The sequence below is a fragment of the Globicephala melas genome, chromosome 16 (assembly GCF_963455315.2).
Source record: "Globicephala melas chromosome 16, mGloMel1.2, whole genome shotgun sequence".
Classification (NCBI taxonomy): domain Eukaryota; kingdom Metazoa; phylum Chordata; class Mammalia; order Artiodactyla; family Delphinidae; genus Globicephala; species Globicephala melas.
The window spans coordinates 54,646,276-54,666,587 of NC_083329.1; the positions used below are offsets into that span (position 1 = coordinate 54,646,276).

Here is a 20,312-nt window from a genome sequence, read left to right on the forward strand (position 1 = left end):
TGTAGGGGAGCCCCACGGTGGCCTCGTGATGGAAAAGTTAGGGCTCTGCTGTACTGATATGTCCATCAAATCTGCCCCTGAGGGGAGACATTGTGCCTTCCAGAGCAGAGAACAATGGACACCCAGCTGCGGGTGTGTGTGTGTACATGTGAGCGTTCTCCCAGACATCGTCAAAGGAAGAGATCAATTTAGAGAATTAGAGGCCAGCTCACTTTGCATGGCTTCTAGGAGGCTCGTATGGTAAATAAGGATTCAAGAAAAGAAATGTTGCATCATTCAATTAATTTCAGCCTTGAATCGCAGTGGCTGGGTGGGGATGGGGGGGTGGAATTGCGGGGGGAGTGTAATCAATACCAAGCATTCAGCTTGCTAACATGAAGCACATTTCATACAAAGCTGGACATTTTTCTCCTTGTCATAGAGAATTATCTTAATTATTGTTTCAAGGAACAGCCTTATATAGCATCATCTAGTAGTCCAGGAGGCGGCTCAGAAACTCGTCACTGGAATAATTTATGATTTTTCTTTCTAACATCTTGGTCTTGTTTGATATGCTTGCCATTTCTCCCTGACAGGGAGGTCGATTAAATCACATTTATATTGTAAACGTATGCATTGCTTTTTACCCAAGGCGCTGGATGAAGAGATACAGGGGCCCCGAGGGAGGGAGAAGCCAATCCACTTTCATATTGCAAATTTCTGCTGTTCGGAAGAAATGAATGGTTGCCAGGGAGAACTGGGAATTACTTGAGGATGCAAAATGTTATTTTAGAATCCTTTTGAGAGGGCTTTTTTCCCTCCCCCACCTCTTCCAGAATTTTCACTTCTCTGGCTGCTAATGGAGGTCAGGACCAGTCTCTGTGCAAACGCCGAAGGAATGCACTTCACCGGCATTCTTCAGGGGATCCGCCGGAGCCAAATTTCGTGCTGGCCAACCTTAAGCAGACTGCTTCTCGGCCTCAAAGGAGAGTGGGGGACACGTTTAGAAAAAAGGAGCTATTCACATTTTGCAAAGCACTTCATCCTCCCGTCTGGGCCTAAAGCTGGTTGGATGTGATGGAGGTTTTTGTAAATTACAGAAAGTGTTCAAAATCAAGAGGGGAAAGGTCATTAGCAGAGACCAGGAAGAAGGGACACTGCACCATCATTAACCTAACCGAACTAATTAGGAAACATTCAGGTTTTATAAATTATGCAAGACGCTCAATTTATACTTTTTCAAATTCCTACCATAACATAGATAATGAGGGAACATTTACAGTAACAGCGTAACCTAATCAAGAAACCCTTTCATTAGCATGAAATCTTCCAACACGGTGTTTGCGAGCACAACAAACGGAATTACAGATGTTGGGGGAGGCTGGGGGAGGTGCAGGCTGCGTGCAGGGAAGGTGAAAGGGGGCTGCTGATTTCACTTTTGGCCAGGCCTGTGGTTCTAAGAAACCTCCCCCACCCACCCCCAGCATGAAACAGATCTTCCCCAGGGCTCAGTCTTGCAAAAGGGCCAGAGAGATATATCTGGAAGGTCCCCGTGACTCCCCAGCAGCCCATCCTGGGATGTGAGTCAGCCGGTGGATGATTTATAAGGACCTCTGTCTTGACCCTCTAATCCTGGAAGAGTGATAACCAGGGAGCATGGCAAACCAGCCCTTTCTCCCAGTGGAAATACCCGCCCACCCCCAGAAGGCATGAGTCAGGCTCCTGTTGACAGTACTGTCTTCTGCAAATATTGGACAAACATCTTAAATGCCATTCACCAGGTGACTTTGCCTGGTACTTCTGAGATCACTGCCAGTGGACAGAAGGCAAAGAGCACACTCCAGGCACCAGGAGGAAATCCCAGGACGCAAAGGACATTTTCCGAGATCAACAGAGCCAGTTGAATCCCTACGGTAAGAACTCACTACCTCCTAGCGAAGTACCTTCCATGTTAATAGTGGCAAAGCCTTTCAAAGGCTCTCATAGGCTGCATACCACGGACGGGGTAGCTTAAACAACAGAAGTTGATCCCTCCCAGTTAGGAGGCTGGGAAGTCGAAGATCAAGGTGCCAGCAAGGCAGGTTTCATTCTGAGGCCTCTTCTTATGGCTTAGAGGCACCCACCATCTCACTGTGTGTACACATGACCTCTCTTTGTGTGGGCAGAGAGAGAGGGTGAGAGAGAGAGCAAGCTCTGGTGTGTCTTCTTATAAGGGCACAAATCCCCTCATGAGGGCCCCACTCTCATGACCTCATTTAGCCCTATTTCCGCTCCAAAGGCCCCATTTCCAAATACCATCACTTTAGGGGTTAGGACTTTAACATAGGGATTTGGGGGAGACACAAATATTCAGTCCATAATACCCCCAAAATGGTATGTCTACCCAGAACGTGTGAATGGGACCTTATTTGGACTAAAGGTCTTCCCAGACGTAATGAAATTAAGGATCTTAAGATATCACTCTGGTTCTAACCCTCCAGTGCCAGGGATAACAGCCTGCTCCCCATCCTGCCTTCAGAAACCTGAAGTCGGGGGTACTTTATGCTCACAGATAGAGACCCCTCCCCTCGTTCTTTCTACTGTTTCTTATACAACATGGTTGTATATGACTTCACGATTCTGGTAGCTATCTTTTGGGCAAACCAAGGCACAAACCATGAGATGAACATGGGTGCAATATAGTGGAGCTGTCACATCACTTATTCCAGAACCATTCATGTATTCACTCATCATTCATTCATGCATGTGTGCATTCATTCATTGAACAAGAAATTTTAAGGAACTCCTAAGCATGAGGGTCCATGCTTGGAGCTAAGGGTATGGTGGTGAAAAGACACAGTCCCTACTCTTAAGGAGTTTTCAGACTAGCTTGCACCCAACTTCTACCCACCCAGCCAGGACTCCATTGTGTGGGAAAGGGCCCAGTGGGGGCAAGCCCTGCCTTAGTTCTGAGTTCCTTGAGACCCAAGGGCCTTGTATGAGTCGAAGCCAAGGGCTCTCTGGTTCTGTCCTTCATCCAAGTCTGGCTTCCCCAGCCCTGCAGTCTTCCCAGTGCAGTGGGGATATTTCAAACACCGTCATGGAAATTAACTTTGCTATAACCATTCAGGGCATGAGCTTCAATTACCCAATCTCTGGTTCTCTGGTGCAGGGAAACCCACGACAGTGCAGGAAATGTTTTCCCCCATCATGACCCACATTTCTATATTCCCTCCAGTCATTTGCAAGCAGCAGACTGTAAATTCTGCCAGGAAGAGGCCAGAGGCGATGCTGTCCGCTTTACCTTCATAGCCGTGTGGGAGGGATGGTTCTCGGGCTTCTCCCCTCTGGTTTTACCACTTGCAAAGCAAAGAGAAAGGAGCAAATGTGTCCAAATTACTCCCAAATGTTCCTCTGAAAACCTTAGGCTGACCCTGGCTGCCAATGAATTAGTCGTAGGGTGACAATTTCGTTAGATCTTGGTCAGTGAGCATAAACCTCTGGTTGGAGGGTGGGGTGATGGTGACCCCAGTTTGGGCAAGCTCTCACGCAGATGTTCCCAAACGTCCAGCTGTTTGGCACCAGAATGGCGCATCTGGATAAGAAGCTAGAGGTTTCGTATCCAGCGGTTTGGGGGTCAGGCCAAGATAGTGCCAACGAGGGGCTGGGATAACTGCTTTCTAAAGGCGGTCGTTGGAAGAAGAGCCCGGGCAATCCACACCCAGCCGCAGCTCCCACTGCCCACAGACCCCGTTAGCGGAAAAAAACTTCTGTTTCACAGAGGAGGGAACCAAGGGCCCCAGAGGCCAAAGAAGAAAAGAGCTTAGAATTAACAGATTTGGGATAAGATTATTTTTGAGGCTAGATGGAATGATTCAAGCACCGGGCCTATCCAGTGAGGTCAGCAAGACACAATGACCATCTCCATCCTATGTCAGGGCAAATAGAGGCCAGAAGAGGTGAAGCCCGGGACTCAGGGTCCTGGTCAGTCAGGGTAGAACCAGGTAGGTATTCAGACTCCAGTCCGTTGCTCATACATATACCCCAGTAGCAGCCTCTTCCTACACCAGGCTAGACCGAGCTGGAATGTGTGCCTAGCTCCAAAGGAGATAAGAAAAGTCACACAGCCACATCTGGAAGTCATATCTTAGATATTTCGTGACCATAAGTAAAAATTCAAGGGGAAACATATGTTTTGATTACATCACTTTAGTACCTAAGATTTAATAAGAGGAAGAGGTGAGGGTGTGGAGTGACAGGGAGTATGAGGAAAGAAAGAGGAGAGCAGAGCCAACGTGTGGGGAGAGGCAGGAACATCAGAGAAGGAGGCTGCTCCCTGCAGCTCCATATTATATATAATCACCCTTTGGGCTCAATTCCCATGAGGCCCCACCGGGGTACAAGTCCTGTTTCTGGAGCTCCATGAAAGCCTGTATCCTTCAATAAGCCCCTTCTAAGAGCTGCTTGAGTGGGCCTCTATTCTTGGCAATTAAATGGACCCAACTGAAGGCGTCGGTGACCATCTCCCCTACCAGCCCTTGTCAATGCACAACTTTCATCCTTTCTTCCTCCCAGATGCACATGAGCATCAACCCTCCAATGGACAGCCCTCTCCACTGGGGCCTGTGCCCCGATCCACTCCTAAAGTCATTCGCTGCAGTGTTTTTTCGACAGTTACAACTAACTCGAGTCAAACTCCCCTGATGGTGAGATGCTAGTTGCTGCATCATGGTGGACATAATGCTGTGCTATTGAATTTTTGTTACAGGCCAGGGCTGCAAAGGTGAACAACATTGAAGACGGAACAGAGGGGCAAGCAGAGTCTATTGGTATCCAGAAGAGCTATCAGACAGGGGAGTCAAGGTGGCTTCCCGGAGGGGACGCCGCGGAGATGGACCTTGACGGAATGTCCACTTGTAGGAAGGGTGGGGAGAAGGTGGGAATGGCATAAGGTAAGGGCACAGGACCATGAATGCATCTAGCTCATTTGGAGGATGCTGATGTTTCTTTTCCTACTGACCTCAGCTGGTCTCATCAGCTATCAGCCATGGCCACTAATACCTCTGGGGCACGTGGGTGGTAGGGGACAGGGAGGAAACACAGACATATTTTCTTTCTAATTTCCTGCTTTGCTCCTATCAATTAAAGGCCAATGGTGTCACCAGATGTTATTACTACATGATGAGATATCCTGGGGATGGGGCTCCCTCCGAATTTCACAGATGAGGCTCAGAAAGGTGAAGCAATTTACCTGGTATCACCCAGCAAGATAATGAAATAGCCATAACAAGGATCCATTTTTGCTGACCCCAGACCCCTGGCATCCTCCACTGCACCCTTCTCAGGGCAGCCAGCTGTGAACATCTTTTGATTCTCTCCCCAGTGGACTCTATGGCAAGGGCTTCCAGGGCCTGGCCTTTCATTATTTTTAATGCTGTTTACATATGAGAGAGAGATAAGACACATGGGCAGTCAGAAGGTACAAAAGGGCACCCGGTCAAATTTAAAGCCCTGGGTGCCACAGTGCCCTTCTCTCCCCTCTCTACGTCTCCACCAAACCCCTCTGATGGTTAGGAAAATAACTGAGGCTGTCATATGACTCCCAGCTGAGGGGCTGAGGCTGGGTCAGGGAATTGATGGCCTCTCCTGGCAGTGATGGAGGGGCTGGAGTCAGCCAAGGTTAGAAATGCAATTTCACAGAGGAGTTGAAGATGCGATGGGGAGGGGGCGGGGCGGGAGAGGGGCAGAGAGGAGAGGAGACATCATGGTTGCAGGAGGAGGGAGAGATTCGTGTGGAGAGCTGTTGAGGGCTGGTGGCAGGCTTCCCCAGCCAAGCGTGGGGCTCCCCAGGGAGCCCGTGGGAATATGAACACTCTCTGTTGGTTTCTAGAGAGAGTTCCTTCTTAGGGGACTAGGTTTTCCCTCTTCTAAGTCTCTCTGCCCTTTAAGACTCAGCTCACCTCCCCCAGGAAGCCCCCTTGAGCTCCCTCAAGACTAAGCTATAAATACCTTCTCTCCACAATCCCATATAATCCCTCTATCTCAGCCCTTATGGCTTGGTACCAGGAGTGTGTGTGTGTGTGTGTGTGTGTGTGTGTGTGTGTGTGCTACATGTGTGTATGTGTCTACATACACATGTGTTTGTGTGTGTGTGCTGTGTGTTTGTGGGCATGTTATTGTATGTGTGTGTGTCCATGTATTTGTGCATGCCTGTATGTACACAGTAAAATCTCAACACGTGAATGTTGAATGAGTGAATGAATCCATTGAGTGGATGAACTAACAAATGGGCTGTCTCTGGGACACAGCTTGGAGGACGGGACCTGCCTCGCTGACTGTCCACCTCCCCCACTAGGATCTAGCCTCCTGGAGGGTAGGGACTTGGTCTGGACTGCACACCACTGGGAACCCAGAGTCCAGAGCAAGGTTTCTCAGCCTCAGCACTACTGCCACTTGGGGCAGATAATTCTTTGCTGTGGGGGCTGTTTTGTGCCCTGCAGAATATTTAGCAGCATCTCCCGCCTCTACACACTTGATGCCAACAGCAGGCCCCGCCTCCCAGTTGTGACAATCAAAAATGTCTCCGACATTGCCAAATGTCCCCTAGAGGGCAAAGGAGCCCCCAGTTGAGAAACATAGAGGGATGGTTGGCACAGGGTCAGCACTAACTAGTATTGATGACTAACTAGCTGGCCTTTCTCAGCCTTGCAGCTACCTCTGGCTTGCCCAGGATGACTGCCAGCCCAGGGGCATGGACTCCTGGATCAGGGGTGAAATGCCAGAAGAGTGTGAGGGCAGGACTTCAGTCCCCGACCTGCAGGATCAGTGGGCAGCACTGCAACAGGATAGGCTGTGGACTCCGGGCTCACCGCTTTCCCCTTGCAGGCAGGAGCCGTCTTTAACATCCTCCCATCCTGGGCCTGGGATATTAAGGATGTCACTTCCTGCCCCAAGTGCTCAGCACCCATGTACCTAACAGGAACTGGATTCCAGCTCTTGAATAGAGAATAAACCATCCCTCACGACCTCTCCGTGGAGCCCACTTATCCAACAGTGCCGGAGGCAACACCCAGTTCCTGTGTGAGCTCAGTTAAACCAGGACAAATCTCTTGGCCTTTTTCCACAACGGCATCCGTCTGAGACCAACGTGGAAATGTCGTCTCATGAAGAGGCTATCAAATTCTCCAATCCCTATGCCACAGTAGGTAACAAGGACGTGACCTGGAGGTTTTTCACTGGTGGGAGAATTGTGATTGTGATTGTGTGTGTGTGTGTGTGTGTGTGTGTGTGTATGTACCATCTACCTTCCCCAGGGGGTTAGAAGATTGAGACCAGAGACTGGTGAAGGCAACCAGGACACTGTCCCACAGGTCTTGATGGGAGATGGGTGCAGGGAAACAGTTATTGGCCAAGACAGATAACTGCAGATATACAAGGTAGAATGAAGCTGGAGCATTTTGGAAATTGGACCACCCACCAAGAAAAGTGGAGAACAAGAGAAGTCTAGAGGGCTAAGGGGCTTTCATACATAGTTCCTGCACCAATTGGCATCAGCATGCTGGACACTCTTACTGGACCAAGAATATAAGAACAACGATAGTCATCATTATGGGGCTGAGACAGAGAGGACATTTGAGGACTCGCTCAACTGCATCTGCTGGGTTTTTTCCACTAACTACATTGTTAGTGTTTCAAGGGCAGGGACCAAGGGCCTTATGTTCCATTATCCTCCACAATGCCTTGCATATGGTGCAGAGTGCAGTAAGTATGGTGCATTTGTGGCTGATGGTTAAGATAACCGAGCACATTGACTTAGAAAAGTGGACTTTCAGATAAAACAGTTTGCTCCCTTTAGTTCTCTCACTCAAACCAGATCTGCCTGCTGGTTGCTGGGAGACAAAAACCAAGAGGCAGCTCTGACCATTCTTTCATTCAACAAATAATCCTGAGAACTCCCAGGCCACCTCAACCCTGGCCATACACATCCATGCTCTACAGGGCTCTGGGTGTAAATGATAATAAGACAGAGGGATTTCTTTCCCTCATGGAGCTAAACAAGACCCAGAGCCCTAGGGGCACAGCCACCATTTAGGAGAGAGGATGGATGGAAGAAGGGCCAAGAGGGTACCAGCCTAGCTACTGAGTAATAATCCTTTTGCACAGAATTGGTATACATGCTCATCCCTCTCACTTAAGCTCCCTAAAAGCCCAGGCTGCACACTGCTTCCCAGAACTTCTCCCAACCCTGCCTGCTGTGCTCACCATGCACACCCACCTGCAGAGTTTTCTCCAGCCTCTGGTGGACTAATTTGCCCATATCCCAGCTTGTCCTCAGCCTAACCCATGTGTATACCCAACCAGAAGTCCCCTGCTGTGGCACCAGGGACTCACCAGTGACCACAATCACCCATGGAGACTTGGGTCCCTGAGATTCCCTTAGGTGTGGAAGGGCCCACACCCAGAACAATATTCCCTCTATGGACAATCTGAATAGACCTATAACAAATGAAGAGTTTGAATCAGAAATTTTGAAACTATTTTACAAAGAAAACCTCAGTCCCTGATACCTTCACTGCTATATTCTAAGAATTAATACTAATTCTTCATAAATTCTTCCAAAAAATAAAAGAGGTGAGAATACTTCTCAACTCATTTTATAAAGCTGGTATTACCCTGATACCAAAATCAGACAAAGACATTACAAGAAAAGAAAATTACAGGTTAATACCTCTTACAAATATGGGCACAATAATCCTAAACAAAATACTAGCAAACTGAATCCAGAAAGATATAAAACATATATCCTGCAACATATAAAAAGAGTTATACACCATGACCAAGTGAGACTTATCCCAGTGAGGCAAGGTTGGCTTAACATTCAAAAATCAATTGATCATCATATCAATAGAATACAAATGAAAATCACATGATTATCTCAGCAGACGCAGAAAAAGCATTTGATAAAATCCAGCAGCTTTTCCAGTCAACAAACTAGAAACAGAAGAAAACTTCCTCAACCTGATAAAGGGCACCTATGAAAAATCCAAAAGCTAACATCATACTTAATAGTGAAAGACTTATCTTCCCCATAAGATCAGGAACAAGACAAAGATCTCCATACTCACCATCTGGATTGGAAAGGAAAGAGTAAAACTATTTCTATTTACAGATGAAATAACCTTGTATCTTAAAAAATCCTAATGAATTCACTAAAAAGCTGTTAAAACTAATAAAAAGTTCAGCAAGGTTGTAGGATACAAGGTCAATATACAAAAGTCAATCCTTTATATACTCACAATGGACAATCCAAAAATGAAATCAAGAAAACAATTCCACTCACAATAGTATCAAAAAGCATAAAATACTTAGAAATAAATTTAACAAAAGAAGTACAAAATTTATACTCTGAAACTATAAAATACTGTTGAGAGAAGACAAATGCGGGGAAAAAAATCTCATGTTCTTAATTTTGTTAAGATGGCAATTTCCTTCAAACTGAGCTACAGATACAGCATAATCCTGATCAGAATTCCAGCTGACTTCTTTGTAGAGCTTGACAAGCTGATTCAAAAATTCATGTAGAATTGCCTGAGACTCAGAATAGCTAGAATAATCTTGAAAAAGAAAAACAAAGTTGGAGGACTCATATTTTTCAATTTCTAATCTTACTACAAAACAACAGTAATCAAGACAGTGTGGTATTGGCACAAGGACAGAGGTATAGATGAATGAAATGGAGAAGCCAGAAACAAACTCATATGTCTACAGTCACTGATTTTAAACAAGGGTGCCGAGACCATTTAATGGGGAAAAGATAGTCTTTTCCACAAATTATGTGTGGACAAGTGGTTAACTATATGCAAAAAATGTAGTTGTACCCCTACCTCATACCATAGACAAAAATTAACTCAAAATTGATCCAATACCTATGTAAGAGCAAAAACTAGAAAACTCTTAGAAGAAAACATAGGGATAAATCTTCATAACCTTGGATTTAGCAAAGAATTCTTAGATATGACACCCAAAGCACAGCAACAGAAGAAATATAGTAGAATTAGACTTTATCAAAATTAAAAAATTTTGTGCTTCAAAGGACACCATTAAGAAAGTGAAAGGACAACCCACACAATGGGGGGGAATATTTGCAAATCATATATATGATAAGGGTTTTTATCTAGAACATACAAAGAAGTCTTAAAACTCAATAATAATAATCTTTTTTTAAAAAACAAATAGCTCAATTGAAAAATGGGTGAAGGATCTGAATAGACACTTCTCCAAAGAGATATACAAATGGCCTATTGGCCTACTGACATGAAAAGATGCACAGTATCATTAGTCATCAAGGAAATGCAAATCCAAACCACAGTGAGATACAACTTCATACCCACTAGGATGGCTAAAATCAAAGTCAGATAGCAACAAGTGTTGACAAGGATGTGGCGTAATTGAAGGCTTCATATACTGCTGGTGGGACTATAAAATGGTACAGCTACTTTGGGAAATGGTCTGGCAGTTCCTCAAAAGCTTAAACATAGAGTTATTATATGTCCCAGAAGTTCCACTTCTAGGTAGATACCCAAGAGAAATGAAAACCTATATCCACACAGAAACATGTACAGAAATGTTTATAACAGCATTATTCATAAAAGCCAAAAGGTGGAAACAACTCAAATGTCCATCAACAGCCAAATAGCTAAACAAAATGTGATATATACATATAGTGGAATACTATTCAGCCATAAAATGGAATGAAGAAGTATTGACACAAGGTACAACATGGTTGAACCTTGAAATCATTATGCTAAGTGAAAGAAGATGGTCACAAAAGACCACATTCTATAGGATTTCATTCACATGCAAGTCCAGAATAGGCAAATCTATATATAGAGAAAGTAGATTAGTGGTTTATTAGGGCTGGGGGTGAAGGCCAGGGGTGTGATAGCTAAAGAGTATGGGGTTTCTTTCTGAGGTGATGAAGATTTTCTAAAATTGATTATGACAATGGCTGCACATATTTGGGAGTATACGAAAACCACCGAAGTCTGCACTCTACATGGGTAAATTGTTTGGTACATGAATTATATCTCAAAGTGGGTTTTTTTTAAATCTTAAAAAAAAAACCTATACGTCCTCTAAAACATTGGATTGGTTAGAATTTTAGAAAAGACATCCTCCAGGACCTGTAGATTATCATACTAAGTGAAGTAAGTCAGACAGAGAGAGACAAATATCATATGATATTACTTATATGCAGAATCTTAAAAAAATGATAAAAATGAACTTATTTACAAAACAGAAACAGACTTACAGACATAGAAAACAAACTTACGATTACAAAAGGGAAAAGATCGGGGGGAGGGATAAATTGGGAGTTTGGGATTGACATATACACACTACTATATTTAAAATAGATAATCAACAAGGACCTACTGTATAGCACAGGGAACTCTGCTCAATAATCTATAATAATCTAAATGGGAAAAGAATTTGAAAAAGAATAAATATATGTATAACTGAGTCACTTTGCTGTACACTTGAAACTAACACAACATTGTAAATCAACTATAGTGCAATTGAAAATAAAAAATAGAATAAAATAAACAAAAACAAAGAAAGAGGGACTTCCCTGGTGGCGCAGTGGTTAAGAATCCGCCTGCCAGGGCTTCCTTGGTGGCGCAGTGGTTGAGAGTCCACCTGCCGATGCAGGGTACACGGGTTCGTGCCCCGGTTCGGGAAGAGCCCACATGCCGCGGAGCGGCTGGGCCCGTGAGCCATGGCCGCTGAGCCTGCGCGTCCGGAGCCTGTGCTCCACGACGGGAGAGGCCACAACAGTGAGAGGCCCGCATACCGCAAAAAAAAAAAAAAAAAAAAAAAAAAAAGAATCCGCCTGCCAATGCAGGGGACACAGGTTCAATCTCTGGTCCAGGAAGACCCCACATGCCGTGGAGCAACTAAGCCCATGCGCCACAACTACTGAGCCTGTGCTCTAGAGCCCATGAGCCACAGCTACTGAGCCCATGTGCCACAACTACTGAAGCCCACACGCCTAGAGCCTGTGCTCCGCAACAAGAGAAGCCACGGCAACGAGAAGCCCACTCACGGCAATGAAGAGTAGCCCCCGCTTGCCACAACTAGAGAAAGCCCGCGCGCAGCAATGAAGACCCAATGCAGGAAAAAAAGAAAGGGAGGGAGGGAGGGAGGAAAGAAAAAAAAAAAAAGACATCCTCCACTGTAACTCTCTCATTTTACAAATGTAGACACTCTGGCCCAGAAAGGGTTGTTAACCGTACCCAGGTCACAGAGCACGTAAGTGAGAGGGCCAGAACTAGAGCTGTGCTCCAACTGCCACAGATTGGAAGCTGCACTAAGCCTCTGACTCAATTTTTCCATTCTCAACCTGGGAGCTCCCCCTCATCCCTTATTCCCCAAACCCCAGCCCTAGTGCATAAGAGAAGAGGATGTGCATAATGGTTCAGGAATTCCAGGGGAGGAGGAACACTGCTCCCTGTAGCATGTTTTGGGAAGTCATTCTTATCTCTGGTGAGTCTGATGGCCCCTGTCAGCCTGGGCCTCTGTCCTGGCTCTGCTAAGCCCCAGGATGAAAGCCCAGAGCCTGGGTCTTTCCATCAGCATCTCACAGACTCTCTGGGTTATTGCTTCTGGAGAATGGCTGTGATGGATTGGTGATGACTGGAAGCACTTTACAACCAGCGACGAATCATGCTTAATTCCTCTAGCGTTCATTAGTGTGACGTTAATCCTGATGGACTCATTTGGGGTATGAGGTGAGAGCACTATGCATGCTCAGTTCCCCTGAACAACTCAGGCTGCTGAGTTTCATTCTGGACTAGCTGGGACACTCTTTTCTAAGAGCCACCCAGAGTTCTTCCTCAGGGGGTGGGGATGTGATTGGAAAGATGCTAGTGTCTCATTGTCCCACTAGGGACAGAGTGGAGGAGAGAGGCTTAGGACCCCTAGGTGTGGGTGGGAAGCCAACGCTGTCTGCAGTGAGCTGGCCACAGTCTGGGAAGCCTGCGCATACTGGGGAGCTGCAGGGCTTTGGTGACGAGACACCAGCCTGGACTTAATCCACAGTGTGGGCTGCAGGACCCACAGCTTCCTGCTTGTATGATGCCCAGGCCCCCAAGGCCTCACTGCCCTGCTCTGGGGTTTGCAGGGGCTCCCCACTATCCACACGGCCCTGTCCAAGCTCCTCCAAGAGCCCTGGACTAGGCAACACCAACCTGGGATGGAATCATGCTGCACCTCTAACCCTGTGTGTAGTTGGAGCAAATTATTTCCACTCCCGGCACCCTGATTCTCTCATTCTGAAAACTGAAATAGATGCTTGTTTGAGAGCAGGGACCAGGTAAGCAACGTAATGAGTGGAGTAGAGGGGACTGGGGAAACTGGGAAATGCAGGCTGTATCTAAAAGATTTTGAAAATTAACAAAATAATAATAATTAACACTCAATGGACCAAACAAAATATCCGCAATGTACATTACCTGGCCCGGGACCACAAACCACCTGGTGACCCCCACTCTAGACATTTCCCAAGGTCCCTTAAAACTCTGATGCTCTATGGTGCTAAAAACAATCTATCACACGAGCCTCCCCCCACCTCCTGCCTCACTCCCTCCCTCACTCCCCTGCCACAGGCTGACTTGTTCACCATGACCCTCTGCACTAAGCTTGCCACCAACTCTGTTTTTGCACACGTTGTCCACACCCCTTCTCTCTACCAGCTCTCTCCAAACCCTCCCACCCTCCCAGTCCCCGGTCAAGGCTGATCTTGTCCTATTGACCTCCCATGGCCAGAGCAGCCTTTCCCCTTCCTGTTCCACACAGCTGTGCCCCTGCAGATGTGGCCTCCAGGGGCTGATTCATCACTGAAGCCTTCTGATAGCACTTGTGTGGACTGCCAGCAATGTGACGGCAGGGACCACGTGCTGGGGCATGCACCAAGATGGCATTGAGGCCCCAGGTGCTGCCCATCACTGTGGCAAGGAAGAGGAAGGGGCACCAAACTCCCATCAGGCAGCTTCCCAGTGTGAGACACGGGTCTGTGTGATCATCTACGTGAGCCCCCTTCACCCTCACAACAGCGTCTGTTCCGTGACTCCCATTTTACTTATGAGAAGACCGAGATCCTAAGAAGACCTAACAGAGACCAAAGGGGATAGTGGTTTAGATCAATATTTGCCTCTGTTTTTTGGAAAAACAAAATGGTCACAAGCTCCTCTTCTCCACTAGAGTAGGGAAAGGGGTGGGAATGGAAGAACGGAATTCTCACTGGGGCAGCCAAAGTCATCAATATCCTGTTTAAGAGGGAAATATGGTTAACAAATTATGACATGTGAAAAAGGGAATGGAAACAACAGCATCCAACTCTCCTTAGCAATCCTTCTCCCACATCATCAAAACATTTTGGCATCTTTAAGATTAAGGCAGGAGACAGCCCCTGGCCTCTAATTGCTCTCAAAGACTGTAGCTAACATGTTATTAAATATGTAAATAATATGAAAGCCAGAAGAGAATTAATATTTCATATATAATGAAGTTAAGATGAATCCTCCTGTGTCTAATTTTCTGTTTTTAAATACATAATGCACTGTGGAGTCCAAAGTGATTCATCATATTTTATATTGGTTAAAGATGTTCAAGGTTTCTCTAAAGCAGCTTCCTAAATGATTAACCTGAATATTATTATGACAAATAGGATTTGTTTTTTAAAAAATTAATTCTATAGTTAATCAGAATGAAAAGCATGGAGTTCTTTGTTGGTGAGCCTACTTTAATGGGGAAAAGGAACTGAGATAGGGGTTACAAATACTAATGCCTACAGGGTCCTGGCAAGTAGATGAATGAGGCCAGCTGGGTGGCAACAGGGAGAGGTGGGGACTGCAGCAAACTGTGAGAGCCCAAGCCCCATCTAGAGGAAGAACCACAGTTGCCCATCAGAAATAGGAGCCAGAAGTTCAGATTTTTTATGTGAAACTTACTGATTTATCAAGTTGGTTCCTAATTCAAATATTTTTAAACATCATGGATTCAAAAGAAGATGATCTGGGGGCTACCAGACTGCCACCTCCAGACTGAGACATGTAGCTTGAGGGAAAGTTGCCACCAAATCCAGGTCCTTTAGGTTCAGTGGAAAGAGTTTGCTCTCACCTTGCCTAGACGGTGAACTAGTGAATATAAAATCTGATTAGCCAGGCTTTGGACAGGGCAATTTGGCAAGATGTGGAGAAAGAGTAAATCCTTCAACCTATCAGTTCTACTTCTAAGAAGTCATCCTAAAGAAATAATTAAGAATTGGCCAAACAACAAGGTACTACTGTATAGCACAGGGAACTACATTCAATATCTTGTAATAAACTACAATGGAAAAGAATATGAAAAAGAAATACATATATACATACACATATATGTATATAAATATATATATACACACATATATGTATAACTGAATCACTTGGCTTACACCAGAAACTAACACAACACTGTAAATAAACTACATCAATTTTTTTAAAAAAGAATTGGCCAAAACTTCAACTATAATCATGTTCTTCATAGTACTGTTTATAATAGCAATGTTGTTGCTAAAAAAAAAAAAAGGAACCAAACTTAAGGTCCAACACTCATACGTGATTACTGAATTATATTATGGTGCACCTAAGAACATTACGTTACAAATATGCAGTCTTTGACAAATATGAACAGGTATTCAAAAACAAATTTTAAAAGCATGGATAAAATATATTTTAGTATAATCATAATATTGTTTTTTTAAATGGACATACATTTAATCTGCCCAGGGAAAAGGTGGGAAGGTGATAGACCATGCAATCATCTCTGGGTGGGTGGTGTAATTGCTAGGTGAATTCCATCTGTTTCTGTTTGCTTGTCTATATTTTGTGAATGATTTCAACTGAACGTTCAGTGCTTCTATATAAAATCAATAAAAGCAATAAACTCCGTATGACACGGTATGATGTAAAGAACACTGGCCTTTGGAAGTTCCCCCATCTATATCCGCATCTTCACTCTGTTGATGACTCTGTGTGGACCAATGAGGGCTTTCACTCCCTGAATGTTACAGTCCTTATCTATGTAATGAATGGTTGAGCTACATCATTTCCAAGGTCCCTCTATAATTTGAGACCACAGTCAAGGGACTTTGGGGACATGGCAGCTCACCTATCTATTTCTTCACAAGAATGATGGACTGCTAGATGGATGCCAAGACTCGGCCTGGGCTATGGACCTGACACTGTTTTCTATGAACACCCAGGTGGGAGGCAGACAGGTATAAGTAAGCATCACTCACCTGTACCTTACCACGCTGTGTTTATACACAGGATTGTATAGAAGCACAGAGGAGGGGCACCTACTTTTAGGACTAGTCAGAGAAGATTTCCCAAAAGAAATGATACTTGAGCTGAGTCATAAAAGATGAGCAGGAATTAGCCATTCAGATAAGGAGACAGAGAAAGGCCTTCCAGGTAAAAGAAAGAGTGCGTACAAAGGTAGAGGTGAGGGTGGGGTGCTGAGGTGGGGGAGAAGAGGCAGGGGCTGATCAAAAAGGTGCTCTGTTCCCTGCTTACGAGTTTGGATTTTAAACTGGGGTGAAGGGAGCCTTAAAGGTTTTAAGAATGAAGGAACTCAGGCTTCCCTGGTGGCTCAGTGGTTGAGAGTCCGCCTGCCGATGCAGGGGACACGGGTTCGTGCCCCGGTCCGGGAGGATCCCACATGCCACGGAGAGGCCGGGCCCGTGAGCCACGACCACTGAGCCTGCGCGTCCGGAGCCTGTGCTCCGCAACGGGAGAGTCCACAACGGTGAGAGGCCCGCGTACCGCAAAAAAAAAAAAAGAATGAAGGAATTCATATGGCCAGATATTTAGAAATCCCCGTGGCAGCAGAAAGATGGATTGGAGGGAACAGGCACAAAAGAGCCTGTTGCAATGGTCTAGGGTGGAAACGGTGGTGATGGAAGGGTTAGATTTCAGGACCCACTGTGTCGGGGAGGCAGAGGAAAGAAGCTAAGATGACTCCCAGGCTTCTGGCTTTGATGGTTAGTGGATGGGTATGCCATTCACCTGGAAAGGAATTACTGGAGAGAATGCAAATTTGGGGGAAAATCCCACATTAAGTTGTAGGAGTTTATGAAACATCCAAGTGGATGTGTCAACTAGGCAAATGGATGAAAGTAGCTGGAATTCAAAAAAGGTCTAGCTTTGGGATTCATCAAAAGATTGGTTACAGTAAATATGAGGGATGACATGGCCTAAGAGGAGAGAAAAGTGAGCTGTGCCCAGAGCCCGGAAACCACAAGCACAGAGGGACCAGCTGGAAAAAGACGATGAAGATGAAGGAAGCTGAGAAGGAGGATTCAGAGAGGCCAGAGGAGAGTGTGGCAGCAAGGAAGCCCCAGGGGAAGATCATTCCAGGAAGAGGAAACGGGTGTCCAATGCTTCTGCAAGGTCACGTAAGATGAAGCCACTGATGGCTTAGGGGAGGAAGTGGCATCCATGGGGAAGGGAAGAAACTCTCCCAAGAAAACTGGAAGTGTGTGAGATGCGGTGGATGGGCAGGTGTGAGTAACAGGAGATAACGCATGTGCGAGCAACCAGCAAGGGCTGTGTGCCGCCCAGGGCCAGGCACAGAGCTGGGCTCCAGGAAAAGGGACTGGCTTTCTCCCTCTGCTGAGTTCCTACGTAAAAGCACACTCCTCTGTTTCCTGAAATTGTGCCACTGAATCGGGATCACAGGGCAGCAATTCCATCAGGATGCACTCGGGGGTCATGGAAGGAAAAGGGGCCGCGCTGCCAGTTTTCCAGCAGCCTGAGTAAGTGACCTCATCTGGCCCTTCAGGACACGCTTCCCAGCCTTCCAAGAGCACTCGCAGCTGGGAAGACAGCAACGGAAAAGGAGCCCTCCTACAAAACAGTGAAGGGTTTTCCATGCGTGGGAAAGTGGGTCAGGGAAAGTGAAGGACAGAAACCCAGGTCCTGAAAGCCAGTGGGGCACCAGCCCCCTCTCTCCTGCCCTCAGCACTCTCTGCCTCATCTTCTAAATTGGCTCTTACCACCCAGGGGCAGCTGGCTTCCCTGGCATCCTGTTTAGGTGGTCTCAGAACAAGACCTTCAGGAAATCTGAGACAGCTGCTGTTCCAGGCTTCTCCCTTTCTGTCCTGATGCTCCTTCAGCCTCTGCTGGAATAGGGCACCCCCGGAGCAGTGGGAAGAGCTCTCAACCTGGAGTTTCCTAGGCCGGAAATAAACCCACGGCTCCTGTATTGTAGCCAACAATGCTGTTCATCAAACACTTCCAGCTCTCCATCTTCCGGACACACACTAAGATCGCCCACCCTGGCCCCTGAGCTTGGCTGGGGTCATGTAACCAATGAGTCAATGAGTTGTGAGCAGAAATAAGATGTGCAACTTCCAGGCCAAGCACTTCCTCTCCAGTGTGAGCCCCCCATGGAAGGTCTCTCTTCCCTCTGCCGTGGGAACCTGTAATGCATCAGATGATGGCTGCTTTGACAGCCTAGGTCCCAGAGCAAGCGTGACGAGAAAGCAGAGTCCCAGCCGACCCCAGATGGCTCTGTAACATGAGCATGAACTGAACCTTTGCTGTCTGGAGCCACAGCGGGGTGTTACAGCGGCAAAACCTAGCCTATCCTGATTGATACAGCTTGGCTCCAGGCAACCCTGGACAAGTGGCCTCCCCGCTCTGAGGCCGGCATCCTCACCTGCAAAACTGGGAAGTAACCACCAATCTCCCTGGGACATTGGTGAGGATTCGAGGAGGGGGAGCACACAGATGCACGTAGCAGGCCCTCATGCACGGTAGGTGCGCATTAAAGGAGCTCAACGCCTCCCTGACAGAACTCGGTGCCTCTGGAGCAAGCCAACTCCAGGATCCGTGGAATTCTGACAGCTACACAATCTGTCCTCAGGCTTCCCCTCAGCCCTCCCAGAACACGCTTGCTCTGTCTTCCTTCTGACAGCCATTCAGAGAATTGAGAAATGTGGGGTGCGTGTGTGTGTGTGTGTGTGTGTGTGTGTGAGAGAGAGAGAGAGAGAGAGAGAGAGAGAGAGAGAGAGACAGACAGACAGACAGAGACAGAGAAAGACTCAGAGTTGGAGCTACCGTCTGTCAGGCTGTCACATTCCAGCGCCTGTGCTGGGACTTTCACACTCCTTATCAATCAATAACCCTCCTTCCGAGTGTGTGGTGGTCCCACTGCAGGGAAAGAGGAGTGCACTACTGATTGTCTGCCCCGCCTGCCCCATCCATTCGCCACCCTCCACTGCCCTGCTCTGGCCTGGGAGGTGGGCCCTACTGACTGCACCAGCCGCCCTGTGCCATCTGGAGGGAGTCTGGAGGGAGAGGAGAGAGGGTGGGTGTTTCTCCCCCACTCCCTTCTTGCTCAGGCCGCCTCCCGGCCATCACTCCAGGCAACCCTCCTCTGTGAGTCCAGCCCTCACAGCCCTCTGCTGGCACTGTCTCCCAACCCCCGGTCCCTTCAGCCTTGGGGACAGTCATGACGTCCGCTGTCACTAGTCGCTGAGATCATCATCATCTCTCGTGTGTTCCCCTAACGCTGCCGACAGCACAGTTCTCTCTTCACTGGAACCATCTGGGGTGAATGCTCTGTTTCCTGACAGAGCCCTGAATTCACATCCAGGCCTCTAACACCAGGCCGTGACTCTCCTATGACCCCACCACACCTCTTGGAGCCCCTATGCCTCCCCTTGGCACTGACACCTCCCTGCACCCTTCTTCTGCACATCACAGTCTGGAGGCCCCTCACCTCCACCCCGCTCCCCCAGCATATCAAATGGGGAAGGAGGAGGCCCAGCAGCAGCCGGGGGCACAGCCTCTGCTCTGTGAACCCCCGCTGAGTTGCTCCTCCTGGCTCCCTCCCTGGCCCATGCCCAGACTGGCGAGGTGCCGTGGGGCGCTTCCTCCACTCCGGCTGACCTTGGTGCTCCGGGGTGCCAGGATGCCGGCCCGGCGGTGGCAGGCTGAGAAGGACCTGTGGACACAGATTTTTGGGAACCCTCAGAGCCAAGACAGCCCAGGGCCAGGGCGCCCAGCCCTTCTCAGTTTGGGCTTCCTTTGTTTCACTCCGGTTTCTGCTGTGGCAAGTGTGTCAGATCCTTGTCACCCTTAAACCAACAGCGCTCATGGAGCGATGGCCCCCAGTGACCATCAATTACCACAGGCCTGTCACCTTTGAAAACATCGCCAGGCCGGCAGCATCTGCCCTGGTCACCTGCGCCCTGCAGCTGAGCAAACATGGAGTGACCAGAACTGGCCGGGGTCAGCCAGGAGTGGCTT

The 20,312-nt window shown here is 47.2% G+C and overlaps 1 protein-coding gene across 1 annotated transcript in view; it reads right to left on the reverse strand.

Annotated features, from left to right (window-relative positions):
- Positions 1-202: 202 nt before the first annotated feature.
- RPS24 (ribosomal protein S24) overlaps positions 203-20,312 on the reverse strand; it is a 270,410-nt gene continuing 250,300 nt past the window's right edge. The window contains exon 5 of the mRNA XM_070043910.1: positions 203-214. Coding sequence (XP_069900011.1) covers positions 209-214 — 6 coding nt within the window. The 3' untranslated portion in view covers positions 203-208. The remainder of the gene's footprint in view (positions 215-20,312) is intronic.